At 41.8% G+C, this 16,060-nt stretch overlaps 1 protein-coding gene across 6 annotated transcripts in view; it reads right to left on the minus strand.

The window, feature by feature from the left end:
- DAG1 (dystroglycan 1) overlaps positions 1-16,060 on the minus strand; it is a 71,334-nt gene that overhangs the window by 11,050 nt on the left and 44,224 nt on the right. For 5 of the 6 annotated variants that reach the window (XM_077858875.1, XM_077858873.1, XM_077858874.1 and 2 more), the window contains exon 2: positions 10,291-10,673. In XM_077858875.1, coding sequence (XP_077715001.1) covers positions 10,291-10,566 — 276 coding nt within the window. In that variant the 5' untranslated portion in view covers positions 10,567-10,673. Of the gene's footprint in view, positions 1-10,290; positions 10,674-10,793; positions 10,933-16,060 lie in introns of those variants that run through there. The other variant, XM_077858877.1, reaches the window with a different exon arrangement.

Genomic DNA, 16,060 nt, shown 5'->3' on the forward strand with positions numbered 1-16,060 from the left:
AAAAGGCATCCAAAATGGTAAGGAAGAAGTAAAATTTTCACTATTGCAAATGACATGATACTATATATAGAAAAGACTCCACCAAAAAACTACTAGAACTGATAAATGAATCAGGATACAAAAATCAATGTACAGAAATCTGTTGCATTCCTATATACTAATAATGAGGCAGCAGAAAGAGAAATTAAAAAAAAAAATCCTGCTTACAATTGTACCAAAAATAGTAAGATATTTAAGAATAAACTTAACCAAAGAGGTGAAAGACTTGTACTCTGAAAACTATAAAACACTGATAAAGAAACTGAAGACAACACAAAGAAATGGAAAGACAGTTCATGCTCATGGACTGGAAGAACAAATATGATTACAATATCTATACTACCAAATGCAATCTACAGATATAATGCAATTCCTATCAAAATACCAACAGCATTTTTCACAGAACTAGAACAAAAAATCCTAAAATTTGTAGGAACCACAAGGGTTGCCAAAGCAACCTTGAGAAAGAAAAACAAAACAGTTCCACTCTTCAAGTTACATCACAAAGCTGTAGTAATCAAAGCAGTATGGTACTGGCACAAAAATAGACATATAAATCAATGGAACAGAACAGAAAATCCAGAAAATCCAGAAATAAACCCATAATTACATGGTCTTTGACACAGAAAGAAAGAATGTCCAATGAAAAAGAGACCATCTCTTCAATAAAGGGTATTGGGAAAACTGGACAGCTACATGCAAAAGAATGAAACTAGACCACTTTCTTATACCATACACAAAAATAAACTCAAAATGGATTAAAGGCTTACATGTGAGATCCGAAACCATAAAAACCCTAGAAGAGAGTACAGGCAGTAATTTAAGACATTGGACATAGCTACATTTTTCTAGATATGTCTCCTGAGGCAAGGGAAACAAAAGCAAAAATAAACTATTGGGACTATAATCAAAGTTTCTACACCACGAAAAAAACATTCAATAAAACTAAAAAGCAACTTACTGAATCAAAGAAGATATTTGCAACTGACATATCCATTAAAGGATTAGTATCCAAAATATAAAAAGAACTTATTCAACCTAACACCCCAAAAATGAAGAATCCAATTTAAAAATGGGCAGAACATATGAACAGACATTTCTCCAAAGATGACATCCAGATGGCCAACATATACATGAAAAGATACTTAATATCACTTATCAGGGAAATGCAAATCAAAACTACATTAAGGTATCACCTCACACCTATCAGAAGAGCTATTATCAAAACCACAAGATACAAGTGTTCTCAAGAATGTAGAGAAAAAGAAACCTTCTTACACTGTTGGTGGGAATGCAAAGTGGTGCAGCCACTATGGAAAATAGTATGGAGATTCCTCACAAAGTTAAAAATAGAACTACTCTACAATCCAGTAATTGCACTACTGGATATTTACCCCAAAAGTATAAAAACACTAACTCAAAAAGATACATGCACCCCTATACTTTTGCAGCATTATTTATAATAGCCAAATTATGGAAGCAGCCCAAAGGTCCATTGCCAGATGAATGGATAAAGAAGATGTGAGAAAAAAAAAAAAAAAAAAGAAGATGTGAGATAAATATGTATGTATATCCACAATGGAATATTATTCAGCCATAAAAAAGGAAATCTTGCCATTTGCAACATGGATGAAACTAGAGAGTATTATGCTATGTGAAATAAGTCAGAGAAAGACAAATACCACATGATCTCACTCATACATGGAATTTAAGAAACAAAACAAAGAGAAAAAGAGAAACAAACCAAGAAATAGACTTTCTAACTATAGAGAAGATGGTTATCAGAAGGGAGGTGGGGGAGGATGGGTGAAACAAGTAATGAGGATTAAAGAGTACACTTATCATGATGAACCCTGAGTAATGTATACAACTGCTGAATCACTATATTGTATATCTGAAACTAATATAACACTGCATATTAACTATATTGGAAGTAAAATTAAAAACTTAACAAAAGGGACGTCTGGGTGGCTCAGCGGTTAAGTGTCTGCCTTGGGCTCCGGGCATGATCCTGGAGTCACGGGATCGAGTCCCACATTGGGCTCACTGCATGGAGCCTGCTTCTCCCTCTGCCTGTGTCTCTGCCTCTCTCTCTCTCTCATAAATAAATAAGATAAAAAAAAATTTTTTTTTTAATTAACAAAAAAAGCAACTTTCTATGCACAGTATGTGCCAGACAGGCATAGTTGAAAGACAAAACTAAAGAACTGGACTCTCACTAGGACCTAATTAATTATCACCATTGGCTTCTGAAACCAAAAAAAAAAAAAAAAAAAAAAACCCTAAGGTTTATCACTGAGAACTCACAAGGTGATATCTTAACTTATGCAGGAGTTATGGGAGTTAAAACACAAGCAAAGACTCCAGAAAGATGGGTAAGTATTATCACCCCATGTCTCTTGAATGAACTTGATTACAGCCAGTCAAGAGGGATCTAGAGAATAAAAATAAAGTATGATTGAGAAAATCCATCTGGAAAGAATACCCTCACATTACAAACCCTTGGGAGGGTCGTTTGGGCCCAAGTGGTGGCACCTTCCAACCAACATCTCTAGACAGGGCAGTCCCAGGAGTTTAGATTAGGACCTTCCCTGCATCCCCCACAGATATCAGAGAGTCTCTGCAATCTATTTCTTTTCTTTTCTTTAAGATTTTATTCATTTGAGAGAGAGAGAGTGCACGCAAGCAGGGGGGAAGAGTAGAGGGAGAGGGACAAGCACTCTGCACTGAGTGTAGAGTCAGACACATAGCTCAATCCCATGACCCTGAGATCATGACCTGTGTCAAAATTAAGAGTCAGCGACTTAACCAACTGAGTCATCCAGACAGCCCTTTAGTGGTCCCATTTCAAAGTGGCATAGACTGCTGCCCTGGGATACCCCATGACTTAGGTCTAGCAGCCTTCCCTGGTAAAGTCTCTGCCATCCCTAAGAGCTGGTCACTGGCTCTTGACCTTTCAGGTCCCCACTCCTCAGCCAAGTTCAAAGATGGGTCAACCTGGAGCCATCTATGGATGGGTACCATAACAGAACACCCTAGAGGCACTGAGACATGAGATGATCAAGGCATCCTCTAGGCAGGCCTACCGTGTGGTCTCCTCTGCATAGGGAGATAGGAAATGGTCCTTTTGATGGAGTCTGAGCTTCCAGTCAAGTTTCAGGGACCCCCATGGTGCTAACTTGTATCAGGGTGATCCTGTATCTGGGCCCTTGACTATGACAATAAGACATATCTACTCTGTGGCCAAGCTCAGCTTCTGTAAATGACGCACATGGACAGTCACATGACTGACTGGGCTGCAGGGAGATAGCACAGGTCAACAAGAAAAGCCTCTGGCTTGAGATCAAAGAGCCAAAACTTTGTCCCCACATAAGGTGAGGAACCACAGTGCAAGTGGGTATGAAGAGCCTTTACTTTGCCAGGTAAAGCAGAGCCATACCCATGAGACAATCTTTAGTAGACATCCAAGACTCAAACCAGCACATGGCTCTTGACACAAAGGCCAAGGCCACAGGATCACATTCTGAACACAACTTGTCCTGTCCAGCCAGTGCTCTTCAGATCTGAGTTATGAAGCATTTTACCTGATGTTAATTGTTCTCATCTAAAAATGAAAATTAATCTTTCTCCTCCCAAAGGGACAGCTTAGCAAAGTTACAGCCATTAATAAAATTCTCAGAATCAGTCAGTACCTCAATCCCAACATCATCTATTTTTACTTTATCATATTCTTTCAGCCCTTGTCAGTAAATTAAAAAAACAAAACAAAAAAAAAAAAAAAACACAGAAGTCTACACTTGAGTAAGTATTTGAGTTGATATGTCTGGGCAAATGTCATTCTTACTACCCACCCCCAAAGATGCCTTCCCTCGCCAACCCGCATTTCCCGGTGTGCTGTGTTCACAAGGGGTTCATTCAGAGCTAGGGAACACCCACTCAAGGCAGGAAGAAACTGCAGTTCATCTCATGCAGGCGGAGTTGCCACAAAGCTCTCAAGCATCCAAAGAAACGGTTCTTTCATGAGTTCCCCTTCCTGGCCAAAAAGAGTATCCATTGTTCTCAGGGGAACAATTGGGGGCCCACGCCAGCAGCTGAGAGCACAGCCCCAGTAAGGGCTGCTCCCAGTCTGCCGACATCTTGGGCCGAGGGAAAGTCCACATTGTCTCCAGGCAAGGAGGATAAGGGAAAGCAAAAATGAAAGCCAACCTTGCAGGCTCTACCAAAATGAGACATCTGAAGGGGCAGGCAATTATTTCATGAGATGCAATGATGTCTCTCCTGACCACCCTAAGAAAGACGGGGTAAGAACATCTCTAGACACATAATCACCTTCCTCAGCCAGCTCCTCGCTTACTCAAGTCAGAGCAGAGACATCTGCAGAGAACTAGAGCCAATCCTGAGGAAGGCAAGAGTCAAGATGGGTAACTTACACTGTGGCCAACTCAGGAAAGCTGTTGATCTAGCCAACAAAGGCCAAGCTGGCTTCTGTGGGACCCATCCCCACAAATCCTGACAAGGAGGGATGGTGATCTAGGGTCCAAAGGCATCTATGAGAGCGAAAGATAGGTGATCTGGAGTGAGCTTTGCATACAGGTATCCAATCTGGTCCAAGGGAACACATGCAAGGACTACCTGCTTTAGTGTCCCAAGTCCACAGGAGAGAACAGAGTTCTGAGGCACAAGTCTCTCCAGAAGGCCATGCCAGCCACTGGGCCTGGAGGCATCCCACAGCCCCTGCTGGCATTATCAGGTCAGGGGAATCCATCTGGGAGTTAAGCTGGGGTCGATAACAGCGAATTGATTTCTTCAGGCAGTGCTAGAGTAGAGAAGGGGAAGCAGCAGGTGCTGGCCAAGCTGAAACCGAACAGGGCTATCTGGACATGAAAGGGTATCAGGGATGAGGCAGAGCAGAGAGTCCAGGACCTCAGGGCTACCTCCTCCAGGCAGATGGGTCCCCTCTTCTTTTATTTCCTTGCAGCCTGGTATATAAAGCACAGGAAAGCCCTTGCTTTGGGAAGTCGAAGTTACCTGATAGGTACATTCGGCTGATGCAAAGCAACACACCCTCTGCTATGGTGACTCCCAGAGTTGCTACAACCTCCTAAAATACTCAGCATAACCACACAGGTTCAATGCACACAGTACAAACAAGGCTTGGGTAGGTGGCCAGGGTGGCTCACTTAGAATAAGATTTACTTACCCCTTCAACAGACTATTGCTTAGTCTGTTGCAAACACTGACTTATTCCATCACCAGTCCCCATGCTTATCCCTGGACTAGTCACAGCAAGAAGGACAACCAGTCACAGCAAGAAGGACAACCACACTATCAAATCTCACCAGATCTCAGGACAGGGCTATGCTCTGCCTGTGAACCTTTATCAGGCAACTCAGCCATGTCCAAAATGGCTAGAAAACCAACCCTCACCTGGGAACCCTACATGAGGCTCGGACAAGCTTAGTCTCATAGGCTTTGACAATCCAAAGCAGGTTTATAGGGATCCTGAAAGGGTCCTCATTCCCTCTGCCAGCCCATAAACATCTGAGGAGCTACTATGTGATGGGAGTCAACCATAAAAACTAATAGAAAACAAGAATTTCAAGCATAGAAATTTGCTAAGAAGATAACATAAGGTTTTATGGGAAAGCTCCTTTCATCAGGATGTAGGGGAAGGACTCAAGATGAGCCTGAAAGAGGTGACAGGATCCAGGCCAATAGAAGAAAGTGGGTGTCAGAGGCCAGGGTGGACCCTGAGCTTGGCATGTTCCTGGGGTAAGAAAGAGGACAGTGTGGCTGCGGCATGACATGCAAAGGGAAAGGGGAGAAAGTAAAGTCCAGAGGCCAGATCGCATGGGACTTGATCCTAAGTGCAGCTCAGTAACAACTGGGAGAAGGGGAGGTGTTAGCAGATTTCAGCTTTACCAAGATAAGGACATCTCTTCCCTCCGTGTGGAAGTCTGAGGAGTCAAGAACAGAGAGAGGGAGCCTGGGAAGAGGCAAGTAAGTGGTAGTTTGGATGATGGTAGTAGTAGTGATGGATACCATTTGAAGTCACCTCAACAACACTCCTTGGGACCAAGATCTGAACTATCCCTCACATACATAAGAATATCAGGCAAGTCATTAAGTTATATTCCCAAAGAATACTTAATGACCATGAGGAAAAAACTCAAGCTATAGTTAATTTTAAAAGGTAGGTTTAGGGTTGCCTGTGTGGCCAGTCGGTTGAGCATCTGATTCTTGGTTTTGTTTCCAGTTATGATCTCAAGGTCATGAGATCGAGCCTGGTGTCAGGCTCTGCCATCAGTGAGGAATCTGCTTGGGGTTCTCTCTCCCTTTCCCTCTGCCCCTGCACATGCTCTCTCTAAAATATATAAATAAACCTTTAAAAAAAAAAAAGTAGGTTTAAAATATGTCCAGGATGGGAGCACCTGGGTGGCTCAGTTGCTTAAGCCTCCAACTCCTGATTTCAGGTCAGGTAATGATCTCAGGATCATGGGATCGAGCCCTGCATCAGCTCTGAGCTTAGTGGGGAGTCTGCTTGAGATCTTCTCCCTCTCCCTCTGCCTCTCCCTCTGCCTCTCCCCACCCCTGCTCTCTCAGATAAATTTTGTTTTTGTTTTTTTTTTTACTTATTTATCTGAGAGAAAGTATGTGCAGAAGCTGGAGGAGGGGCAGAGGGAGAGAATCCCCAAGCAGACTCCCCGCCAAACATGGACTCTGACATGGGGCTCAATCCCAAGATCAGAGACCATGACCTGAGCCAAAATTAAAGTTAATTTTTTTTTAAATTTTTATTTATTTGTGATAGTCACAGAGAGAGAGAGAGAATGAGGCAGAGACACAGGCAGAGGGAGAAGCAGGCTCCATGCACTGGGAGCCCGACGTGGGATTCGATCCCGGGTCTCCAGGATCGCGCCCTGGGCCAAAGGCAGGCGCCAAACCGCTGCGCCACCCAGGGTTCCCCCCTGAGCCAAAATTAAATGTCAGACACTCAACCAACTGAGCCACCCAGGTGCCCCAATATATAAATCTTAAAAAAAAAAAAGATTTATTTATTTGAGAGAGAGACAGACAGAGAGACCAGCAGGGAGTGAGGCAGAGAGAGAGGGAAAGAAGCAGACTCCCTACTGAGCAGAGCCCAATGTGGGGCTCAATCTCACAGTCCTGATATCATGACCTGAGCACCAATCAAGAGTCAGATGTTAAACGGACTGTTAATGAATAAATAAACTTAATAAATAACAAGAACAAAATTAAAGCTTACAAAATTTAAAAAAATATATGGCCAGTATGATTCTAGGTCTAAGATGTCTGCCTATGTGTGATACGGACACATGAACACAGAAAAGTGATAGAAGAGTTCACCCTGGGATCCCTGGGTGGCGCAGCGGTTTGGCGCCTGCCTTTGGCCCAGGGCGTGATCCCAGAGACCCGGGATCGAATCCCACATCGGGCTCCCGGTGCATGGAGCCTGCTTCTCCCTCTCTCTGCCTGTGTCTCTGCCTCTCTCTCTCTTTGTAACTATCATAAATAAATAAAAATTAAAAAAAAAAAAAAAAAGAGTTCACCCTGAGTGGTAAGAACCACAAGAGATTTTCCTTTCTCCCTTTTCTACAATACACATCTATATATCATTATTATAATGAGAAAAAAGAAAACAACTTTTTTTATATAAAGATTTATCAATCCTGTTTCACATATAGGGAAATCAAAACTCCAGAGATGAAGTCAGGGTTTCTGATCTGATTTTCCATCCCACACAACCCTGATGGTAAGATTATCTGGAACGAAGAGTCACACATTTTCATCTGTTTTTCAACAGGCTGCTCAGCTACTAAATGGTCTGCTCTCTACAGATAAATGTGCTCAGATAAAATCCTGTTTTCCCAGTAAAATCTCTTTACTCCCCTGGTGAATAAGCCTGTTAAATATTTCTCTGCCAGATACAGAAAAGAAAATACTCAGCTCACTGTATTGATTCAAGGCACCTCTCGTCAAAACTAATCTATGTAAAACATTCCAATGACCACTGGAACAAGGGTAACCACTACAGGGTTTGGATATTCAGAAGATCAAACGTAAAGCTGGACAAGGACTGTACTTCCAAAACTGCCATTCTTCTTTTTCTTATGGTCAGACTAGCAACTTGGCTTGGTGGGGCATTATGAAAATTATATGGAAATCATTTGTAAGCTAGAACGAGCTCTGTGGAAGTAAGCCAGGATCTTTAGAATATGACCACCTCTGAGCTCAGAAGGCCACCCTGAGAACAAGCCATGACCTAAAGAGAAGGGTGCCAACAGGGAGAATGAAGGGAGCACAAAGAAGGTACAGGTAAAGAATGAGTCCACCAAGATTCAAGGGAAAGCATCATAGAGCCACCTCTGTGGGAAGAAAGGCAGAGCATTTGTGACCATCTCTAATCTAGATACCTGGGGACTATGGGTCTGAGAGGAGAAAGTTTTGACCAATGAGTACAATGAAATGCTGCTATACAAGTCATCAAGTCAGGCCTTAAAGACTAGCAGCTTCCACTTCCTGTTTCTTGGAATACCCAATCTTAGAACCCAGCTATTATGCTGTGGGGAAATTTAAGCAACCCACGGAAAGGTCTACATGGAGAATAACCAAGGACTCTGACCAACACCTCAGCTAAGCTCCCTGTCAACAGGCAACACCAAATTGCCACCCATGAATGAGCCATCTTGGAAGCAGATCCTCTAGTCCCAGATAAGCCATTCTAGCCAGTGTCATGAAGCAGAAATGAGGTTTCCAGATGAGCTTTGACTCTCTGAATTCCTGGCCACAAAACTGTGAGCAAAACAATCTGGTAGTATTTTTTTTATGATTTTAATTTATTTGTTCATGAGAGACACACACAGAGAGAGGCAGACACAGGCAAAGGGAGAAGCAGGCTCCTCAAGCAGAGCCTGATGTGGGACTTGATCCCAGGACTCTGGGACCACGCCCTGAGCCAAAGGCAGACGCTCAACCACTAAGCCACCTAGGCAACCCACAAACTGGTAGTTTTAAAACACTAACTTTTGGTGGTTTAAACAGACCAACAGATAACCAGAACACTAGGTCTATGTTGAAGTCTAAAGGCAAAAGAGATATAAAAATTACCATAACAAAGTATAAATCTTGAAATATTTTCAGTTCATTGTCAAGCCACACCTCTGGGGGAAGAATGCTATAGGACAACTATGACCATGAGCCAGATGTGGCCTACCACCTGTTTTTGTATGGCCCATTAGCTAAAAATGGTTTTTGCATATTAAAATTATTGAGAAAAAAAAAGTATCTTTTGACATGTGAAAATACATGAAATTCAAATTTCAGTTTTAGTATCCGTAAGTTTTATTGGAACATGCTCATGCCCATTCATTTATATATTATCTATGACTAGTTTTACACTATACTGGCAGAGCTGAGGAATTGCAACAGAAACCACATGGCCTGCAAAGCCTAAAATATTTACTATCTGGCCCTCTATGAAAAAGAGATGGTCATAACTAGAGGGGTACACCCTAGTCATCATGTGGCCACTGTGCAAACTCACTCAGGATCCAGGGGAAACTCCAAGGACCCACAATCCCAGACAAAGGGATGGTGCTTCTTGACACAAAAGCTTCATATTTTGCCTGATTTCCAACCTGGGTCAGCCAAGATAAAGATACTCTTTTGTTACATGCGTCTCTCTGGATTGCTTCTCCAAAGGAGATGGGGCAAGGCTGAAGTCTGGGTACTAATTCTGGTTCTAAAGTGATCAAATACATTAGTAAACATACAACACCAAATGATAGCAAAACTCCAATATTTATTTATACTTTATTTTATAAAAATAGGTTCAAATCCTTTTTTAAAGTTCTGTATTTCTTGGATTTAATACCATGGTTAATGAAAGATCTTTTCCTACACATAAGCCCTTCTATCAAATCCTAATCCAATGACCAATCTTTCAAACTACAGATGTTAAAGGCTTTTTAATGGTAACGCCTTCAAAAATGGAAGCAGAAATAAAAGTTTAGGATGCTATTCGGAGATATCTGGGGACCCTCTTGTGAGTATTTTGGTGGTTGTCCTTCTCTTAAGGTAACTGCACAGGTCCTAGAAGAATTGAGCTCAGAATTGCTGGAACTTAGAATGGAAAACTAAAAAAAAAAAACACAAAAAACAAAAAAACAAAAAACAACAAAGCAGATGAGAATTCTTCCTCATTCACATAAGCTTTATATCCAGTCTCACCTTGACGAGTTCTCCATTGGAGGCAATTAAATCCATGGGAATGGTCACTCGAAATGAGCGCCCAACGACAGCTATGCCATCAGGAATACCCACCACTGTGGGAACAGCCTCGTGAAGGTCTGAGAGCACTGAGTGCATGGATGCCTCGAGCTGGTTCTCCCAGTCCCTGCCAGCCTCCGAAGGCCAATGGGACTGAGCCATGGCCACAGAGAGCAGAAGGAGAAAGGTCCTCCCCCAGAGGGGGAGCAGTAGCGAAAGGCCCGCAGACATCCTCATTCCGGCCTGAGTCTGCTCTAGCCAGACAGTCTCACCAAGAAAGGAGGCAAGTGATGTGGTCCCAGAGCTGGGTCCTCACCCTCTGTACACCTGCTCCATCCCAGGGCCTGAAAAAGAAGAAGAGTAGACTCAGACTTTAGCAAACCCCATGATTTCCAGTTGTACACAAGTAGTTACTACCCTGAATATTGACAAGAACATCTACACTGAGTTGGATCAAGTCTTACCCTGTGCTGTCCAGGACAGAGGCACCAGCTAAATGTGGCCATCGAGCACTAGAAATGTGGCAGGCCCATTAAGTGTTAAAAACGCACTGGATTTTGGAAAGTTGGCATAAAAAAGGAATGTAAGATATCTCAATACTTTCTATTGATTACATATTGAAACGATATTATTTTGGACATAAAATATATTAAATAAAATGTTAAGTAAATAATGCATACTAACAAATGACAAATAAAGAAATGTGTTAAATAAAATACATTACTGAAATTAATTCCCTTATTTTTATTTTTTCATGTGGCTGCCAGAAAATATTAAATCACACGTGTGGCTCTCATTATATTGCTGTTGGGCAGTGCTGCTCTACACCCAACTCATAGAGTTTACAGTAAACACAGAAGTCATGAAGACACAATCAGACAAATCTAGAATGTGGGGCCTTCTACAAGATAACTGGCCTCATCTATCTAAATGCTGATACCCCTAAACACAAAGAGGGTATCCTTGTGTTCTAGACTTAGAGATAGTATCTAGATGTAGCGTGCGTATCTTGACTGGATGGATTTACTTAACACAAAAATTTAAAAAAAAACACATAAGCCCAGCTCCAAAAGGAGTAATTGGGGAATTTTGTCTCTGGGCTGGATATTGGATTTATTGTTAATTTTCTTTTATTTTTTTTTTTTAAGATTGATTGATTGATTGATCTGGCAGAGAGAGCACAAGAAGGGGGAACAGCAGAGGAAGAGGGAGAGGGAGAAGCAGGCTCCCCACCAAGCGGAGAGCTTGATCCCAGAACCCTGGGATTCTGACCTGAGCCAAAGGCTCTTAGGTGAAATGATAGTGGTATGGTTCTATAAGAGACAGTCTTTAATTTTGAAGGATTTAGGGATGAAGTATTAAAATCTCTGCAATTCACTTTGAAATGTTTCAAGGGAGGAAAATGTTTGTATATAGAGAGATCAAGCAATATGGCTCATATAAAAATTATTAAGTCTTAAAACAATGCCTTTAGGGTGGCTTGGTTAAGCATCAGTTAAGTTGTCCAACTCTTGATTTCAACACACGTCATGATCTTAGGGTTTGTTTGGTTTTTTTTAAGATTTTATTTTATTTATTCATGAGAGACACACACAGAGAGAGAAAGAGAGAGGTAGAGACACAGGCAGAGGGAGAAGCAGGCTCCATGCAGGGAGCCCGATGCGGGACTTGATCCCAGGGTCCTGGGATCATGCCCTGAGCTAAAGGCAGGTGCTCAACCGCTGAGCCACCCAGGCGTCCCTGATTCTAGGGTTTTGAGATCGAGCCCTGTATCTGCACAATGGGCATGGAGCCTGCTTAAGATTCTCTCCTCCCTCTATCCCCCCACCCCCACAAAAAAAAAAAACAAGAAATGATACATTTGATGAGAATAAAAAATCAAGTATTTGCACAGACAAGTTCAGCAACTGCCCACTCCTCACACCCCAAGCATTAATCACAGGACTCATTTATTAAACATGTATTTGCAAACTCAGTGCCAGTGAACAAAACTTACTTGGCATCTCTTGCTTCACATCCCCAAAAGAGAGATTAGAACCCTGCACATTGTCCCTCATACCCTTCATTTTCTTCAATGCAGGCCTCTCAGAACATCTGCCCTGAGGCTGACAGACACACAGATGTATTGTGGAACTTGCTGGGTGTCCACAAGGTGACCATAGTCATCACAAGCAATTTCCCATTCTAGAAAAGGAGCCCTATGCTGAGCTAAGCTGCTGAGGGGCCACATATTTTTTGACTGGGGTAATGCAAAGTAAATAATATGGCTTAAAAAAACAGGTCACTGAAGTGGGCAGTGTACGGTAAAGTCAATGCAAATCCAAGCCAATTTTAACCTGGTTGGGTTTTGGTGTTTTGTTTTGCTATCGATTCTGCCAAACCTGTTCCTATTTTGTTTTTGAACTAAAATTCATGAGACAGCCAAAACCCAAGTAAAATAATTGTGACAGTTAGGAATCCTAGGTTACCAAACAAAGGCTTATCATAAAGCTACTGTATATAAGCAGCATTACACCAACAGAATAGAAGTGGACTGTGGAACCTGAGGGAGAGCCCAAAATCAGCTTGCAAAGGAGCTGTTCAAAGGTGCCAGGACCAATGGCCATCTATATACAAAATCAGCCTGCTTCTCCCTCTGCCTCTGTGTGCCTCTCATGAATATTTTTTTTTAAAGAAGACATCAAAAAATAAAGCATAAAAGGAAAAAACAACTGGACTTCCACTTCTAAGAAGATAAGGTAGATATATTTTTCCATCAGTTTCCCAGTAAATACAACAAAAAAATCCTAGACATCATATATAAAATAAACATGAGACTCAAAAAAGTCAAAAGAAGGCAGCAGACCAGTGAGGGACCTCAGGACTCAAGGAAAGACACAGTAGTGAGTTCCCTGGGTTTTCTTTTTGCCTCATACATTCCAGATTTGGAGCTGAAGAAGCTGGCAACCCAGAAATGCCAACAGATGACACAAAAAAGAGTCCCAACAAAAGTCTGTTCTCTTTAGCCAAAGGAGCAGGAATGGGGTAGCCTAGCAAGACAGAAAACATTTAGACAATAACAGCTCTATTCTAGCCAAACACCACAGAAAAAACTATGGCCCCACTCCCACCCATGCCAGCAAAGGCCAATGGAGAGCCTTAGACTTCCACCCTCATGAGGCTGTAACAAGGCTCCCTAATATCCCCACTGGAGTGGTATCAGAGAAGGCCAAGTAGGGAGCTGGGACTTTTATCCCCACTAGCCAGTAACAATGCACCATCTCTCCTACTCCTCTAGTCCCTCCCTTGGTGTCAGTGGAAACCAAACCTAGATATCTATGCCCACTCAAACAGCAACAAGGAGTATCTCCCACTGCAGGAATGGTGTCAGAGGAGGACTAGTATCAGAGTTTTTATCACTGCTCAAGGTAAAGAGGCCCAGGGAACTAGAATTCCCATGCCTAGCCAGCAGTTAACAGACTTCATCAGGCTTCAGGTGTCAAAAAAGACTGAGTGAGGCAAACAAACAAAAAAAGCAGATTCTTAAATACAGAGAATAAACTAGTACTTGCCAGAGGAGAAGTGGGTTAGGGGGATGGATAAAATAGATATAGGTGATTAAAGGATACAACATGGGGCACTTGGGTGGCTCAGCAGATTAAGCCTCTGACTCTTGATTTCAGCTCAGGTCATGATCTCAGGGGTCCTGAGATCAAGCATTGAATTGGGGTTCACTCTGAGCAGGGAGTCTTGCTTCTCTCCTTCTCCCTGTACCTCCACCCGCCACTCACACTGCTCTCTTGCTCTCTCTCTCAAATAAATAAATCTAAAAAAAAAAAAAAAAAAAGGTATAGACTTTCAGTTATAAAATAAATAAGTCAGGGGATCCCTGGGTGGCTTAGCGGTTTGGCGCCTGCCTTTGGCCCGGGGCGCAGTCCTGGGGTCCCGGGATCGAGTCCCGCGTCGGGCTCCCAGCATGGAGCCTGCTTCTCCCTCTGCCTGTGTCTCTGCCTCTCTCTATGTCTATCATAAATAAATAAATAAATAAATAAATAAATAAATAAATAAATAAATAAATAAATATTAAATAAAATAAAATAAGTCATGGAGATAAGAAGTACAGCATAGGAAATATAGTCAATAATACTGTAATAACGTTTGATGACAGATGGTGACTATGTTTATCATGGTGAGCACAGAGGAATGTATAGAACTACTGAGCCACTATATTGTCCTCCTGAGACTGATAGAATATTGTATGTTAATTATACTTCAATTAAAAAAACAAAAAAAAGGTTGAGTAAGGAACCTTCTACCTTTACTTCCCAGGAATCAGGCAGTACCTCCCTTCTCCTTCCCCTGCCAGAGTATCAGAAAACGCCAGGTAAAACAGAATCAGAGTTTCAGGACAAAAGAAAAATTGTTCAGGTTTTAATCAAAAACCACTCATCAAGGGCACCTGGGTGGATCAGATGGCTAGGTATCCAACTTTTTGTTTCAGCTCAAGTCATGATCTCAGGGTTTGCAACTGAGCCCCACATCGGGTTCCCCACTAGTTGTGGAGCCCACTTAGCATTCTCTCTCCCTCTCCCTCTGCCCTCGGGGTGTGTGCATGCATGTGCTTGTTGGCTCTCTCTCCCTCTTTCTCCTCCTTTCAAAAAAAAGAAAAATCACTCTTCATACCAAGAACAAGGAAGATCTCAAACTGAATTTAAAGATAGTCAATAGATGCCAATACCGAGATGACAAGGATAGGTGGAAAATAAAAGAACAGAAAAAAGATATAACATGCACATATTAATTAAGAGAAAACAAGAATGGCTATATCAATATCAGATAAAGTAGACATCAGAGCAAAGAAAATTACCAGAGAAAGAGGGAAATTATATAATGAGAGAAGGCCCAAGCTACCAACAGTAACAATCTTAAATGTACAATTCTAAATGTACCAAACAATAAAGCTATAAAATTTGTGAAGCAAAAACTGATAGAACTAAAAAGAAAAATAAACAAATCCACAATTCTAGTTGGAAACTTCAATACCATGCTTTCAACAATTGACAGAGCACTAGAAAGAGAATTAGCAAGGATACAAAAGAATTTAAAAATATCATCAATCGACATGATCTAATTAACACTTATAGAGCCCTCCACATGACAACAGCCGAACATACATGCTTTTCAAATGTCCATGGAACATACAGGTCCAGATAAACCATATCTAGGGCCATAAAATAAACCCTAAAAAACTTAAATGAAGTAATACTGAATGTGTCCTCTAACACAATGGAATCAAATTAGAAATCAGTAACAGAAGGTAAAAGGAAAATCTCCAAACACTCAAAAACCATGCAACATTCTAAATAATCCTTGGGTCAGAGAGGAGGTCTCAAAGGAAATAAAAAATTACACTAAACTGAATGAAGATAAAAACACATTTGTGAAAAAAAAAACCACACACATTTGTGGGGTATGTTAAAATTTGTGGAACACAGCTAAAGCAGTGCTTAGAAATGAATTTATAGCATTAAATCCACCAGAAAAAAAAGGAAAAGTCTCAAAACAATAATCTTATGCTCCCATCAAAATAAGCTTAAAACGGGCAGCCCGGGTGGCCCAGTGGTTTAGTGCTGCCTTCGGTCTGGGGTGTGATCCTGGAGACCCGGGATCGAGTCCCGCATTGGGCTCCCTGCATGGAGCCTGCTTCTCCCTCTGCCTGTGTCTCTGCCTCTTTCTCTCTCTCTGCCTCTCA

Source organism: Canis aureus, chromosome 19, assembly GCF_053574225.1.
Source record: "Canis aureus isolate CA01 chromosome 19, VMU_Caureus_v.1.0, whole genome shotgun sequence".
In the NCBI taxonomy this organism is placed as follows: domain Eukaryota; kingdom Metazoa; phylum Chordata; class Mammalia; order Carnivora; family Canidae; genus Canis; species Canis aureus.